General features: G+C 36.7%; 1 protein-coding gene and 1 non-coding gene across 3 annotated transcripts; both read right to left on the bottom strand.

Moving 5' to 3' along the window:
* Positions 1-668: 668 nt before the first annotated feature.
* LOC108084655 (monocarboxylate transporter 7) lies at positions 669-9,250 on the bottom strand. Of its 2 annotated transcripts, none has more exons than XM_017180973.3 (5): positions 8,958-9,250; positions 3,829-4,305; positions 3,209-3,335; positions 1,128-2,444; positions 669-1,066 (listed from the first exon to the last, which is right to left on the bottom strand). In XM_017180973.3, exons 2-5 carry the CDS (start codon positions 4,138-4,140, stop codon positions 924-926), a joined length of 1,899 nt encoding a protein of 632 aa, XP_017036462.1. In that variant the 5' UTR covers positions 4,141-4,305; positions 8,958-9,250; the 3' UTR covers positions 669-923. The 2 variants fall into 2 exon arrangements, with proteins under 2 accessions (XP_017036462.1, XP_070143862.1); XM_070287761.1 differs by lacking the exon at positions 8,958-9,250 and adding an exon at positions 6,254-6,270.
* Positions 9,251-12,659: 3,409 nt separating this feature from the next.
* TRNAM-CAU (transfer RNA methionine (anticodon CAU)) lies at positions 12,660-12,732 on the bottom strand. The gene has a single exon. It is a non-coding gene; the product is annotated as a tRNA-Met (tRNA).
* Between the last annotated feature and the right edge of the window lie 4,171 nt (positions 12,733-16,903).

Raw genomic sequence — 16,903 nt, 5'->3', positions numbered from 1 at the left:
ATGTAGTTGTAAGCGCAACAATAACATTGCCACAAATTTTTTATAATAAAAAAACTATTTTTAGATTTTACGAATTTTTTTTTTAGCCTATAGATCTTTATGGACTTGTATTTAATGACAACAAAAAAATTATAATAAATTTAGGTATAATTACTTTTCAGATACCTGAAACTAAAACTTCCATAACTTGACTACGACTGTGATTTCTATATTTAATTTTTTATATTTTAATTATCACTAAAAATGTAAAGCCAGAGACTTATTAAACACAGCTTTAATTATGTGATCTCCTGAACTGCACTCTCCTTTTATGGGAAATTAAATAAGATGCATAACGTCCTCGAATTTCTCGGGCTGGGTCGAGGATTATGCATATTATTCCATATAATATAGTACCATATATACCAAGTACCAATATAGTTTTATGACAAATATATCTAATCATCGGTATAATAAAGAAAATATATAATATATAAAACCTTATCATGAAAATATTATGCGCATAAAAATGTAGCTTATCATTGTGACAAAAACCTTACTCCAACTTATAATAAAGTTTTAAGCCTCTAGGGCAAAATAAATATTGTAGTTTTCCAATTTTTAAATATGGGTTGGGTCCAAGCTATATAAGTAGTAAGTAATATGATTTAAGCCCTTAACAGTGAAAGACCTTTTTATTTTTGGTTTATTCGGTTTTTTATGTTGGCAGCTTAGGCATATTAATTAACAATTATCAATATTTAATACAAATAATTAGCTACACTCGAATATACAGTATATACACAATGTACACGCAGAATATAATTTACATAAACATATAGAGTATAAAAAAAAAACACTGGTCAAAGGTGATAACAAGAAGAACATTTCGCTAGAGTTAACATAAGATGGATGGTGTTGTTCTTGGTCCTGGATGTCCCTGCTCAGTCGATCGTCTTCACCGGCGGTGATTTTCGGGTGCTAGCACGTATAAAGTCCTCCAGATACCAGCCCGCAAAGGCCATTAAGCACAAGGCATTCAGCAGGTTAAGGGTCACCGCATAGCTGGTGTGGTCGCGAATCAGGCCTGCAAGCAAAGAATTTTCAGTTGATATAAATGGAAACAAAGCCATAGCTGGTTTACTCACCAATCAGGGGTCCAAAGACCATGGAGAAGGTGCCCGACATGAGCAGCTGCAGTCCGGCAGCCGCTGGCAATCGCTTCAGCGGCACATAGCTGGGTATGATCAGTGACCAGAAGACCGTGCGGAAGGCCTTGTTTAGACCCAGCCAAAGGAAGATGGCCATCATTGCGTAAAAGTTGGTGGTCATCGAAAGGAAGAAGCGGCCAATGCACATGCCCAGGATGCCCACCACGAAGAAGGTGCGATTACTCAGATTTATCTTGGCGGTGATTAGTGGTATGGCGAACCGTACCAGCAGATCGAACAGTCCCAGAGTGGACATGGCCAAGGCGATCTGATCTTTGTCTTTGAAGCCCAGATCGTCCAGGATGAAGGGTGTCAGAATGGCGAAATTGATCTCCACAAAGTTAATAAGCGTAATGCCCACGGCCAGGTTCACGTAGGTGATATCGCGCAGCAAATCCAGGTCAAAGAAGATCACAACCTTCATATAGAAGGGTAGCTTCTTGCGACGCTGGCGCTCCTCTTCATCCTCCAGCTCCTGCTTCTCCTTTTCCGTGAGCTCGGCAGAGCGCAACTTGTGCTGCTCCTGCTCCTCCTCTTCGGTCTCGTAGCCCATGGCCTCCTCTTCCTTGATGCTATGGCTAACCGAGATACTGCGCTGCTGCCTTCCGCCCGGATTCGAGTCCTTGCTGCTCAGCCGCTTCAGCTCCACATGGCCATTGCCCTCGTTCTTGTCCCAGGTGTTCAGGCGATTGCGAGTCCCACTGCTGTTGAGCGAGGCCCGTGATCCGAACCATCCGTCGTTGGCCCGCGGCAGAACCGGTGTCTCTGGCTCCACCACATGCTTGATGATATCCTCGTCCTGGTCCTCGCGCTCTGCCAACGGCTTCTCTGGCTGCAGTGCCTCAGCATCGCGATCGCGCTTCACCACATGCCACTTCACGGGCTGATAGATCAGCGAGCAGGCAATAGTGTGCAGCGAGGCGCCGGCAAAGAGCAGGGTCGTGCCCTGAACCCCAAACACCTGCAGCATGTAGGTGGCGAAATAGGGGCAGACAATGGGTCCGAGTCCTGCCACGCCAAACTGGTAAGCAGTGGCTGTGCGTCGCTTCACCTTGAAGTACGTGTTAACTGCCAGCGAGGAGGCGCTGACCGTTAGGCCTCGTCCGAATCCATAAATGATCGAGAAGCTCAACAGGTAAACAGTAAAGGTGTCCGCGAACACCATCCAAAAGAGACCGGCGAAGGTGAGCACGGAGCCCCAAAGGGCCACCACTCGGTAGGTGTAACGTCGGAAGAGCGGGCCATTGAGAAGACCTGGTGGAGATCGAGAAAGGGAGTTCAAAATCTTTAAATAAATATTACATTAAATATTCCAATTAAATAAGAAATTAAATAATTAATTTAAATGAATTAAATTAATAAAAATAAATATTACATTAAATATTCCAATTAAATAATAAATTAAATAATTAATTTAAATGAATTAAATTAATAAAAATAAATATTCCAATTAAATATTCCAATTAAATAATAAATTAAATAATTAATTAAATAGTAAATTAATTTTTAAATATATTTTTATTACACTTCGTATTTTTGTAGCATACTTTTGGACACTCTTTCAAACGATTTTAAAGGCACTGCGAAATGTAAATAATTAAATTAAATTAATTAAATTAATCAAATTTTACATTTCACATATAATTTATTGTCACATAATTTTATAGAAAATTAAATGAAAATTGTGAACATAATAGAGTTTATCGCTATTTCAAGCTATTATTTCATATTTAAACCCTCTAAATTAGTTTTAAAAAACCACATTAAATAATAATATATTTTCTCACCCGCTTTTTAACAGCTTAATATCTATACAGACTTTTATCTAGTGATGGTGTCATACATATAGCTCATTTAGCTATCCAGAAATTGAGCAAAACAAACGTTGATGCAGCTAAATATAAATGCAGCGCGAATTTTAATACGCCATCCAAATGATAATGATTCTATACTAGATTCCTAGTGTATCGAGTGGTTGTACTATATATATTTCTGTAAAAATATGTGTATATATTTACCCGTAAATGCAGACACAGCAATTTGTGTGTTGATGATGGTGGTCAGCTCGGAACTGGATATGCCCAGGTTGGCCATACGATCGCGGAAAAGGATGCCGAATTGTTGGGCCAAGGCGAAGGTCACAAGCTGTAAGAAAATCAAATATATAAGTTATATGTGTATCTATATCGAACAAGAGGGTTTATTTGTTCACTTTATTAGTGAGTGAACAAGAATAATTAAATGTTTACTTAGTTGTTCAGATGCTTATTGCTTGTGTATTAACATATATAAATATTGTATTCAAACAGAAATGATTAGAAACCGGAAAAGCAAATTCAAAAAGAAATAAGACAAAGTGAACGCAAATGAACAAGTTAGTGAATAAGTAAGTGTTCACTTAGTTTACACAAGTTCCTGATTTATCAGTTTAGTGTTCACTGAATTATTTACATCATGTTATTATTTATTTATTTATATTTAATTTATTTTTGGTTCAACTAATAAGAGAAATAACAAAGAAGAGTGAAAATGAACAGCAAGTGAACATGTTCATTGTATTTTAGCAAGTGAACAATTTATGTTCTTTTTCACTCATAATGGACATGGACAACCTGGACTGGAGTTGGCTTGTACTTACAATATTAACGCCACTGGCGATGGCCACCAGCCAGCCCCATCCTCCATCGGGCGCCACAAAGTCATCGCCCAGGTCGCTCTTGTCGCGCCTCTTCTTCTTTACAGGATGGGATCCAGGCGTGGATTGGGAATGCAAATGGGTGGTGGTGGTAGTTTGAGGCGATGATATCTTGGTCTTGGCCGCTGATCCATTCTTGGACAGCAGCTGGACGGTCTGCTCGGCCTCGGGCAGTCTCAGTCTGGATGCCTCCGTGTTGTTGTTGTTGCTATTGTTATTGTTGTTATTGCTGAGATGGCTTCCATTATCGGCCATCTTGGAATTGTGTGCGACTGTGACTGGGCTAGGAGGGTTTGGGTTAGGAAGTGGGACTAGGAGCTAGGGCTTGGGTTAGGTTAGCGCTGGGGTCTAAAGTCTGGATGTTGCATCCCTGGATGGCTGGACGAGAGCAGGTTCTTGGGAGCAGTGATGATTCCAACTCTGCAAAAGATCAAGTTTAAAAGAAAAACAAAGGTTGTATTAGTTTGAGAGAAATAAACATACAAATTTAATTATTGTTTGCTTAGTATTGTTTTTTAAGGCATTATTAAAATATATTTAGCTCAAAATATGTTACTAATTTGAAGGTTGTTAAATAATAATTTATAAGATAATGACCAACTAACTATAGTAATTACAATTAATTTACAAATCACTTTAATAATTAAATAAATTGAACTGATGTCATTGCCAACTTGTATGCGACTGAGAATGTAGGAACGTGGCTTCAGATAAATATTTTGTTAAGCAATTTCACATTTAATATACTTTTTATGCTCATTCACAATTTATTTCACCATAAACCAAAGCTCTTCGTTATGTGTTTTGGCTTTGCATAAATTATTATGTTAAAGGGCACATTTCTTTACATTTTCAGTCACTGGATTACTTTAAAACACCTTTAATTAGCCTCTAATATATTAATAATAAATTAATTAAAGATAAACATAAATATTATAACCTCCTTCACTGTCTAACCACTTTCAAGGCATTCAAAATAAAAAATAAATAAAGAACTGGGAACAGCCGAGACAATATTTAAACTCGAAGTGAATTGATTTGCACACAGAATCGATGATTGTGTTGTTAGACAATCGATTACGGCTCAATTGAGCTATTGCTTTATTTTTTACTGTATTTTTGTATATATTTTTTGTATTTTATCAGAGCTACGCGAGACGGCGGAACGAAAGGCTGAACCTCAACTGACCGATCAGCCGGATCAGTGATATTTTGGGCAAACTCTCACTCTTCTTACGCTAAACGATTCCGATTCCGGGCGGGAGGGGAGATATTTTTGGAAATATGCCTGGAAACGTGACTGCTAAAAGAGCAACAACTAAGTAAATAACACCAACTTAACACCCATTATATAAAAAAAAAAAAAAACAAATATATATATACATATATCGTCAATGGGTGCGTTTGTTGTCGATCGGCCGAGAGAGCGCCGCATTTGCCTTATCGAGAGAGCTTGTTCCAGCGGGCTTGATTTTCCTTTTCGGAATTTCGTATCCGAGAGTTTGCTGCTGACCACCAGTGAGTTTGTCGTAAATACTTGCGGCAAAGACACCGCAAAACACCGAGATATCGCTGGGCTCTGGGCTTTTTTATATGAGATCGTTTCGGTGCCCGCCATGTGATAAGGCGCAGGGCGACCGATATCTTCTAATTAATAATTATATTGTTGCCCAGCGAAGATATCCGCAACACGCGGTGCCAGTACAACCAGAGTTTTCACTTCTCAGGCCCATGATTAATACACAGAGAATAATAAGTGATGTGATACACTTTAATTCTTGGTTAATAGTAAACTGTATATAATGGCATAAAGAAAATATTTCCAACTTAAGTTAAGTTTTAATATCAGTTAACTCCCTGTTAAGTGCCGGTTACGTTACTAATAAAGTTTAAAAGGCAAATTATAAGTGTCTTTTTATTGGAACTTAGTTGTAAATTTGTTGGTAAGAATATTTCTAAACGAAATATTTAAATGTTGGTTAATATTCAACTCCACAAATAAAAATATATTAAATATATAATATTTAAGTTAGTTTCCATGCATATCAATTCATCACTTCAACATGGTTAACAGAACAGCACGTTTCATAGGCTTTTTAACTTCCGGTTAAGTGCCTGTTGAGTTATTAATAAAGTTTTAAAAACAAATTTTAGTTGTTTTGTGTTTGAAGCCTAGTTGTACATTTTCTAGTCGAAATGTTTAAATGTTGGTCAATATCCAACTCCACAAAATGCAATGCAATATTATCACTACAAAACGGTTAACAGAAAGGAAAGTCTTTTTAACTCCCAGTTAAATGCCGGTAAGAATTAAGTTTTTCTCTTTATAGAATCACCGAATTTCCGTTCATATTTGGAGTGTACCAACCGCCGATTTGGTATATTGCTTGCTTACTCGCCTTATGGATCACCGACTGACTTCTGACTGACTGGAGACCAAGTAATGTTGTTGCAGCTTTGGCGATCGCTCCAGCAGCTGAACCGAGTCAAACCGAAGCTATCCGCGAGCAGAAGTAGAAGCAGAAGATAAGATTCGCTGGCAAAGTTCGCTTTATTTACGATATATACTAGAGGCGGGCAACTGTGTGTACTAAAGGTCGCATAGCTATTAAAACGCTGCTCAAATATCAATTTTACAGCGTTTTAATTGTCCGGCAATCGGGAACAAGCAAGGCACAGTGGGCGAAAACAGACTTTTGACTTGGCTTATCACAACTACGATTCGCACCGATACCAATACGATATAACCATACATATGTATATGTATAATTGCCGCTAATTGACCTTAAGCCACTGAGTGAATCGGCTCTTTTGTTATCGATCTGAGGAAAATACTGGCATATGCAGGGAACATGGATAACGAAAGCCAAGGGAGGGCTATGGAATTTTTCAATGCCATTCAGCCGCGATCGGACCATCATCGGTGATCGATCAGGCTAGCACGTGGCAGACAGCACGTTGGCAACAGGAAAAGCAGGAGGACAGGTACACGTGATGATTCTCGTGCTTATAAATGATAATAGCTAAGGGATAAGACTTGCGTTTGTCTAAAAAAGAAGCCAGATCTTTTAAGATATAAATAATTATAATAATATAAAATCAAATCATAATTCTCCTTTCGCAAGTAAAGCCCTTTCGGTATGGTGACCTATTTAATTGTTTATCACTCTCAATGACACCACAACACACCACGCAACTGATATCGTTTTGATGGCATATGACAGAATTAAATATCATTATTGAATTAGTCATATATGTAGTACAAATGAGGCTTGTGGTGAGACATTATGACTTGGGGGTTTCTGAATAGAATGAAGAATTCGAATTAAAATCACACTTTTAATTTAATTACAAAATTTATTCTAACTTAGCAGATTTAAAGTTATTTATGCTGTTTTACAGAATGTGATTTTGGAAAATATGCCTTTGGGTTTAATCAATTATCAGATCATTTAATTTATCAATGTTTTTTTTTTCCTCCTATTTGCAAATTAAACACATCGTGTGATTATTCCATGACTAAACTTTGATCGCTGATCGACTCTGCCCGCTTCCTGTTCATTCAGTCTTATTCACAGGGAAAAAGTTTGATAACACTTAACGCCCGATTGTAAACACACTCTCTCAGCTAAAGTTTTGTTCGCGCAATTAGAAATTCCACGATTAAAAGTCTTTTTTTGGAAAATGCCATTAAAGAACTTCGCGAAACCTGATGTACACATATGGTAGTGGATGTTGATTAACACGCGACGGCGTCGTCGTCATCGTAGTCGTTAGAAGTTGTTTAAGACGCTTAATACTCTCAATACGTTTTTAAGACATTTAAAGCTAAAAGCAAACATCTGTATAATTAGAGCTTTCCGCATTATACGACACTCTTCGCACTCCATAAAAAGACAGAGCAGAGCTGTGGGGATGCCCGTGGGCCAATAAAAACATTTACGGCTGTCTACAATTGGTAGCCACTGTAGAGCCGCTGTAAAGACATAATCGCTGCTGTTGGCCGAGAGGAAAAGTCGAAGGCGAGACTTTGATTGATTTGTGATTGATGGTTAGGAGAACATCACGTATGCACCGGTATAACGTTTGTAAAATCGAAAATGAATAAAGTAGTTAACATAGTTTAATAGAATTTCGCAAGCCTATTTAATATTATTTATTAAATAAAAAAAATGTTTTTACTTTCATTAAATATTATTTTTCTTTTGCATTTTTTATTTATTAATTTATATTGCAAAATAGGTTTAAACAGGATTGTTTCTGCTAAAAAAAGGGATAATTTATGTAGGTATTTAAATAATTTTTTAAATTTATTTTTTTAATTTAAATAGGTTATAAATCAAGTCTTCTAATTATATATTTATCATTACCATTTTTCTTTGAAAAATTTAATTTAATATTTTCACTTCAAATGGAGATTGCAAAGTTTATGATCTCAAGATTTTGTTTATTTCATAATATAATATTTTATATTTTTATTTATTATAATTATTAAATTACCCTTTTAAATTTTCTTTTTATGACCTATAAATGACATTTTATCAAACAAAATACATATGTACATATACATACATACATATGTATGTATAAAAAGAAATAAGTATTAAATACGAAAAAAAAAAAAAAATGTTCTAAGATTTTATGAAATACTTCGTTTCTTGTTTAAAAACGTAATACATATGTACATATACATAGATGTATTTATTGTTTGCTTTTGCTTTTTTCGATCAGCTGATAACAGATGAATATGTGCATGTTTTTTGATATTATAAAAAACCACAACTCTTTTGACCGCTAGGCTTCACAAAAATATTTAAATACATATGTACATACATACATATGTATTATGTATGTATGTACATCTTTGGCGTCTATATATTCCGGATTCCGAGCACGTGTCTCGTGGAAAGCGCGCGCATTGCTTGAAAAAAAAAATTAATACAAAATAGAAAATATCATTTGGCTTGCTCTAGTGCTAATTGCTACTAAACTAAAATACAAATGCTAAAACACGCACGTACACACACACACACACACACTCTCTATAGGTTTTTTTTGTATTGGGGCCGTACGTTTTATTTTCGTAAATGATTTTTCTCTCCTTCTGTTGCTTCGGTTGTTACTTCTGTTGCTTTGCCGTTGTTTTGTTGCGTTTCTGTCGCGCGCCTTGCTTCTCTCTCTCCTCTTTAGGTCGCTTTTCACATGGCACAGTGCGTAGAGTTCAAAACAAAACATAAAAACAAAACAAAAAAGCTAAACAAGGAGACGGCGACGGGCCGAGTGAATCGAGTAATTAGAATAGATTCAACAGGCGACGACTTTTCCGTTACGTTCACCAGCGCGAACTGAACTGAACACTTTTGTGAATTATAGTATTAAACACCCAAACACAACACACACACGCGCAGGCTACTGCGACGCACACTTGCAGGCACAGTGCTCGCTTTTGTCACAGTGTGCGTGTTATTTTGGTCTTTTGGCTTCACTTCTGCCGCCGCCGCTGTTCTTCTCTGCTGCGCCGCTGCTGCTGCCTTTCGCTGCCTTTTCGGCCGCGTATTTGCCTTACCGTTATTGCTTATTGCTTGCCGTGTGTTGTTGCTGCATTTGCCGTTTTGATAAGAGAATTACTTTTTTTGTACCGTTGTATTTGCTTTACTGTTGTTGTAATTAGTTTTGTCGTCGCAGGCGCGATTATCAGGGGCAAATATATGTAAGTATGTACATACGAACACTTGTATGCACACGGACATCCGCACATACATTCAAACACAAACACTTACACATACGCACGCATCAAGATCAGAGCGTATTACGTTTACGTAAAGCGCACGCAAAAAAACACAAAAAAAAGTAAAGAGGAAAACAGAACACAACCTCATAAATACATTATGATAGCGGCGGCGGCGATTAGAATTTGATTTTGTCACCGCCAGCCACCGTGGGACGAATCGCATTTAACGCGTGGGGGCTCCTTCCTGGCTGCTAGGTAATGAGTGGAAACACGGCAAGAAAACTGCAGCAGCTGTAGGTATACATTAAATTAGTATATTGTAAATTTGTTTCTCTCAATTTATCTTTATATTTCTCTCTTTGTCTCTTTATATAATTATCTCTCTCTCTCTCTCTCTCTAACCCTTTGTACATATTTCTATTAATTACTTCACGAATCCATCTATCCACTCTCCTATTTATCTCTCTATCGTACCTCCTTCCCCTATATCTGTCTCCATATCTTTCTCTCAATCGTTAAGAGAAAAGCTCTATAAATGTAAATATAAATCTTTTAAGTTTCTTTTTATTTTCGTTTCTGTAAATAATTATTTTATTTATTACACAAACTTTATTTTGTTGTTTGTTATGGTGTTTTTTTTTTTTTGTTTTTTTTTTATTGGTAATTTTTAAATTGTTATTTTTTATTTGTATTTTTTTAATTTAATTTTTTATTTTTTGTATTGCTTTTATTTATTATTAAATTGTATGTTTGAAGTACTCGGAGTTTGCAATCAATTGTCGCTGCGAATGTTATCAATAAATTCCACTCGCCAATAGGCACAACGATAACAGCTTAATTAAAATTGAAATTGCTGGTAACCTAATAATACTAATACAACAATTCCAAATTCGAGTCCAAAAAGGTGGCAGTAGAAAACCATAAACTATATTTTTCTTTAACCTTATTAACCTAACTAAAGTTCAAGGTTTTAAAACCATTTACTTGAAAAATACTGGAATCACACTAATTTCATAAATCTTACAAAAATATATATTTATTTCCACTATTTATATTGATCCCAGCCCACTGTGCGTCTTGTCTGAGACGTCTCCTACGGGAGGAAATGCGCATAGTTGGCCGGCAAGTGACAGGCGGCAGGAACCCCGGCCCTCAAGTATAAGCCCTCGGCGTGATGTTGACAGCCCGTCGTCAACCGGGGAAACAAGGAGCGAGAACTCAAAGCTGGCCAAGTCCAGGGTCTACTAGGGTGTCGTAACTATGTACATACCTCACCCGGTGGGCATTAAGGTTCCAAGGCTGTCGGGACCCGTGACGCGCATGTCGCCGATCGAGGATTACGCATGGTCGTTGTCGTGAGTTACCATCTTCGATAGTGCTTGCGGGTTTATCTTTCGGTCTGGGGAACTTCCATTTCATTGATTTGCGGATTCGGGCTATGGTGGGGTGCAGGGGTCAAAACGAATCAAGTGAAAGGCTCGACTCTGTTCGGGATACATACAAACGAGGTATTCCTAGAATTTGCGGGTATATTGATTATAAAAGATATCCTAATATAATATTACTGGTAAGAGAAGGTAAAAAATGCATATTTTAAAAATTAATTCATGGACACAAGGAGTATGTGCCACTGTCGGATCTTTATAGTTATTACTTGTTTTTATTCAAAACAGTCTAGATTTCGAGTCCAGCTTTGTCATGCTTTGAGCTCGACATTTGGCTTTGGCGAATTATCAGCTACTAGTGCCAGGCTATAAATAATTTGTTTGAAAATTAATTAATGTTATTTTCTAGTTTTTGTCACCCTACTTACTCAGTAGCTTCAAACGTATTATCTTAAATATACCAATTATGAACGGAATACAATATCGAACTGGACTGGCGGAGACCTTTAGTCCCCCAATCATCATCTGGAGTGGTCCGAATTTTGGCTCGTTTTGCGGCGTTTACAATTCCACCGATAAGAGCCCACACATTTTATTTGCCATTTGGAATTTTATTTTTATTTATTTTTTATTTTTGCTAGGGTACAAAGACCAAGGTGGGTGTGTCGACCCATAAATATAGCAGCAGCAGCAGCGGCAACAGCAGTTTCTTTCTTGTCCCCAATTACGAGGATCATGACATGGCCATATAATCGAGAGACCTAGGCACTAGGCAGGAGACCTGCCTCCAGTGCCGAAGATAAGGCCCATGTGCGATCGAATTTGTGGTGGAGGATGTTATAAAGTCGTTGCTTGGCACAGTGGAGCTTCGCTAAGTAGCGAAAACATATATATTATATATCGACAAGAATAACGCGCTCAGTATCATATGGAAAGTTTTGTAAATTGTAATATTTTAAAATTTTAAATATTTTAAATTGTTGCATTTATCATTTAAATATTAATATAAATATTTAAATATTAATATAAATATTTAAATATCAATATAAGTATTTAAATATTAATATAAATATTTAAATATTAACAAAAATTGCAGAATTAGGATCTTGCGAAAAGCGATCGGTAATTATATTTATAAATTGTATTATTATTATTTTAATTATTTTATTAATAATATTATTAATTTTTAATACATACATATCGTACATATGTACATAGTTTTTTTTTTAGTTTTAAATATAATATTTTGATGACTGCCTCAACCACAAGGAGCACTATACCCCCTGTACCTTAAAATATGCAATACATTTTTAAAAATCTGTTAAATTATATATCCCCAAAAGATGCCATTGTTTTAAGCATAAATTCTGTTTACAAATTGTGTTTCCATAAAATGTAAATAAAGATATATTTAATAAAATATAAAAATCAACATTTAGTTGAGGAAAATAAATATTTATATATATTTAATATAACGGGAGAAGTATATACCTTAATTTATAATGTTCATTAAACCTCGATATTTTTGTAAGAACGCAGCTCGAAGTCACATTAAGTTCAGAATGAATTCTATAATTATTATATAATAATATAATATAATAAAACATAAAATTGTATCAAAACTTTATATATATAGGAACTCTAGAAAAAAAATTACCTGCCCCGGGTGAGGCTCGAACTCACGACCTTAAGATTATGAGACTTACGCGCTGCCAACTGCGCCACCGAGGCCTTCTGACGTCCAAATGGTCTAAGGGGAGCCTTTTTAAGGAGTGCAATTAGGGAATGCAATTTTGATTTTTTTTAAATCAAAGAAAATGTTTCAGGAATTAAGAATCAAATACATTTTAAAGTCCTAACAACGGCCAACTTTTTACTTAAATTATGAAGGGAATAAAGGCTGGATTGTTTTACACTAAAATTACAATTAGAACTTAATGACTTGACAAATAAACTAACAAATTTTCTTAAGCTAATTAAAACAAACAATTTTAACAATATTAAAACTAACATATCAAGCAAAAAACAAATGCTACTTGCTGAATGATCAGTTATTTCCAGATATATGTTTGTACAGAAATATGATCTCATCTCCTGTCTTGTGGTGCAGCAATAAAGTCTAATCAAAATGTGTTTGTTGTCCCATCCAAAGTTCAAAATCTAACAAGAAACTTGTGACGACGCCAAGCGGAAAACGTCGTGGAGGAGCTCAATGATGACCGAAGGGGTTGATTTTAACTCTGAGATGTCCGAAGGGGATGACTGGGAAGAAGGAGGACCCAGAGCCAGAGCCGGACGCCGGACGCCGGAGAGCACGTGAATATCACGAGCAAAAAGCGTCGATCATCAATAAGCGATCAATGACACTGCAAATGGAAGCGGAAAGCGGAAAAAAATCAAGCCAAGTTCAGGGAGTTTTTTTTAATCAGAAGCTGAATCAGTATGTGTAAGTGTAAAAGTATATTTTTATTTTAGAAGTACTTAGTATTTATTTTGTTGATTTACTTTAATATTAATATGTCATGGAAGTTTCCAAGCGTCCCCTACTAATTTCCCTTTTATTCTTGATAAGCTTTAGACTTTGTTGCTTTGTGTTTGATTTTCGTTGATTGTTTTTTGCTTTTTTTTCAGCATTGAAAACTGTTATCAATGCAAGTGGCTTGCACCTCCCCCCTCTTGACAGTGCAAATTAGGCGACGAAACCGGTTTCCCGACACCAAAAATGAAATTAAATGTAAACTTCAAGCGGAAAGTTACAGCCGAAAAAATTACAAAAAAAAAAATGTAACAACGGATTTCGACGAGATATTCGACGGCGAAGGTTCAATGCACCTTGGAGCCTGAGGGGGGGCTGTATCTCTTATCAAATAGACACCGAGAGGAACAAGGGGTAGTATGAATATTACGAGAAATATCTGCCACAACCAGATAGTCAGTCACTCACAGGAAGCTAACCATAGACGTAGTGTATATTTTTTAGAATTAAGACATTTTTAATAATAAATGTACCCATATTGCAAAATTCTGGTTACGCTCATGCTTAACAAATTTGTCGCCATTCGTTTTTGTTGCCACTGTCAACATCGGTCACCTGAATGGACCAAGAGAGCAAAATAAACAAAAATGGTAAAACGTGGGGTTTAAAGATTTAATTTACCTCGTAATTTGATTTTTTAAAACTAGAATGAAAATAATGAAAAAGTATTTTACGTTAATACTCGTACATTGCTTGATATATTATTTAAAATGCTTATATAAAATATTTATTTTATTAATTTTTAAAATATGTGCGGCCTTTTGAGCTCCCGCAGAGATGCCCCGCCATTTGGCTTTTGTTTTTCAAAATGACAATATACCCGGTGCCCATGAACTGCGCGTAAAAACAGCACAAAAACTACGTCATTGTCCGACATGGACAGAAAAAAAAACACCATGCACATTCTTTTTTTCTTTCATTTTTTTTTTTTTTTTTTTGTTGGTTTGTTGTAGAGGTTTACGCCGATGGTTAAAGGCATCGGCGGCGGCGTAGAGGTCAAAATGACTCAGCGGCGGCGGCGTAGTAGTCCGAAAGAACCGGCGGCGGCGGCGCGTCAAATAAGGCAAAAAGGCCATTTTAATGAGTTATTTATTTTTTTTAAAGTTTTATAAAGAACAATGACACTGAAGGCCGCGCTGAAGTTGCGCCGATGCCGCACCAGCGGCGCGCCGCGGCGCGCCGTTATTTTCATAATTTGGCGGCGGCGCCTCAAATAAGGCAAAAAACGGCGGCGGCGGCGGGGTGGCGCGGCGGCGTATATGTCTAGTTTGTTGTTTTACCCAATTTCCATACACTGAAATTTATGGGGGCCAACTGTTAATGGGAAATGCTAGACAATTAAGCGAGACAGTTGGGGGCCTCACCAGATATTCCTGGTTCTTGCCTGCAAGGGAAAAAGTATTCGAGAGAAGTATTCGAATAAGAAAAAAATAGATATATTTTTAAATTTTTAAATTGAAATAGTTTCCAAAAATAAGCTGCAATATTGTAAATACCATAGTATCCCCCAAATCCATATATTTTGAAACTTTAATTTTTGGCAAACTTTTAAAATTGATTTCAAATCCTTGCCGTTTTCCGTATGTACAATATTATATTACAATATTTCTAGTCAATATTTTTAATGGTGACCACACCTTATAATATCACCATATACATATATAAATCTAGGATTTCCGTCTTTCCCTTTCTCTCCTGCATCCTGACACAAAAAGGACAAAATGGAAAGCTATACTCATAAAAAGAAAGCACCCATAGAGACACACTCATTCACACACAAAGCCAGTGCCCTGGAAGAGGAGGGGTTTGGGTGTGTGGCGTCACCAACTGAGCAACAAGTTACAACAGGAAGATGGCCAGACAGGACACGACAGGACAACAGGACAGACATATGGCAGCAGTGCTGAGCTTCTAGCCATTTTATTTTTATTGATTTAAAAGAAAGCTAGGAATTAATATCATAAGAGGCACTTACAACTTACATATTTATTTTTTTAATAAATCCCCAAATATATAAAAACAAATTAATATTAGGAAAGCAGGGGTTGAAATCTGTAGCAGCTTGGAATGCTCACTTGCAAGTCCCCATTTATGTATTTTATTTAAGTACTTTGGAGCATAGATTTTGGCGTTATTATTTTTTTTATAAACAAAATTCTTGAAAAGTTGAATATTTTCAGAAAAAATTTCTACTTGCCACATAAAACAAGTTCAGAGTTGAATAAATTAAAATATATAAAACCTTTTTTTGTATATTGCAAATTATCAAGGACTACAAAATATAAAGGACACTGTTATAGCTTTTTTCTATCCGAATTTATTGGCAACACTGAGGCAGCCATGAATATAAACAAGGTTTGCACTGTTTGCGGGGACATTTTCATTTTCATTATCAATGTTAATTTTCATTTTCAATTGCTCAATTGTAAGCCATCGCCACTCCATTGAATTCGTTTGGCAATTAAAAGGACTTTGCCTGGCCAATTAGTTTGGTAAAACAGAGGTGGAAAGAAGTTTGATTGATTGGACGACAAAATTAGGGGTCTGTATGCATACACAGATTACTATTTTTGATCAGTAGGAGGAACATTCAATTATTCTTTTTTTTTATTAAATATGCTATAAATATATATTTTAAAAATTCCATACGATCTTCGGCTTCTTGCTTGCGTGTGACCACTGTAAGCAGCTGATTGATCAGATGGTCAAGCTGTTAAAATCCTCATTAATTTAATGAAAACAAATAAAAGAAACTTCTGGCAACGCCGATCTCTTGCTCACTCATACAAGCTTGCAGAACGGCGCAACAAGTTAACGTAAAGGAGAGGCAAAGAGAGACAGCGAAAGGGAGAGCGAGAGCATTTGCGCAACTGCAACTGAGTCAAAAGGCCAACATGCGGACAATGCTACGAGAGAGAGGAGGAGGAGAGCCTGCAGGATGGTTGGGGTGTTTTAGGGGGGGCAGGTAGCGGCGGCCAGCACATTGCAGCATGACTTTCCAAATGCAGCGCAACAACAACAACAACAAAACTTCAGACAAAGAACGAATGTAAACAAAGAAGGCAGGCAGGCGCGTTGCGTGGCGTTGTTGTTTGTGGATTTTGGCAAGCGAAGTGCAAGCCAGTTCTCCCTCTCTCGCTCGCCCTCGCAGACGGCATTAGAACGCGATCTTGAAACACACTCACTGGCGGCGGAGCGGCTCTCTGGCGCTCTCTTCCATTGCCTTTGGGGACGTACGCACAGTGTGTCAAAAGTGCGAGTTCTTGCTTTAACTGAGAGTCCTTCCAGAGTGTCATAACCATTCACTAATAAATATGAATTGAATAATTTGAAATGCAAAAGTCAACAACGATTATTTTTTGTTTC

The sequence above is a fragment of the Drosophila kikkawai genome, chromosome X (assembly GCF_030179895.1).
Source record: "Drosophila kikkawai strain 14028-0561.14 chromosome X, DkikHiC1v2, whole genome shotgun sequence".
NCBI lineage: Eukaryota > Metazoa > Arthropoda > Insecta > Diptera > Drosophilidae > Drosophila > Drosophila kikkawai.
This window is presented reverse-complemented; position numbering and strand designations above follow the sequence as displayed.

Bases quoted from the DNA above. Each gene is read 5' to 3' on its own strand.
- LOC108084655 (XM_017180973.3), bottom strand. From the start codon at position 4,140: ATGGCCGATAATGGAAGCCATCTCAGCAATAACAACAATAACAATAGC. The intron at 3,336-3,828 runs GTAAGTACAAGC...ATTTTCTTACAG, and splicing joins TCGCCAGTGGCGTTAATATT to CTTGTGACCTTCGCCTTGGC. The intron at 2,445-3,208 runs GTAAATATATAC...GATCTCCACCAG, and splicing joins TGCTGTGTCTGCATTTACGG to GTCTTCTCAATGGCCCGCTC.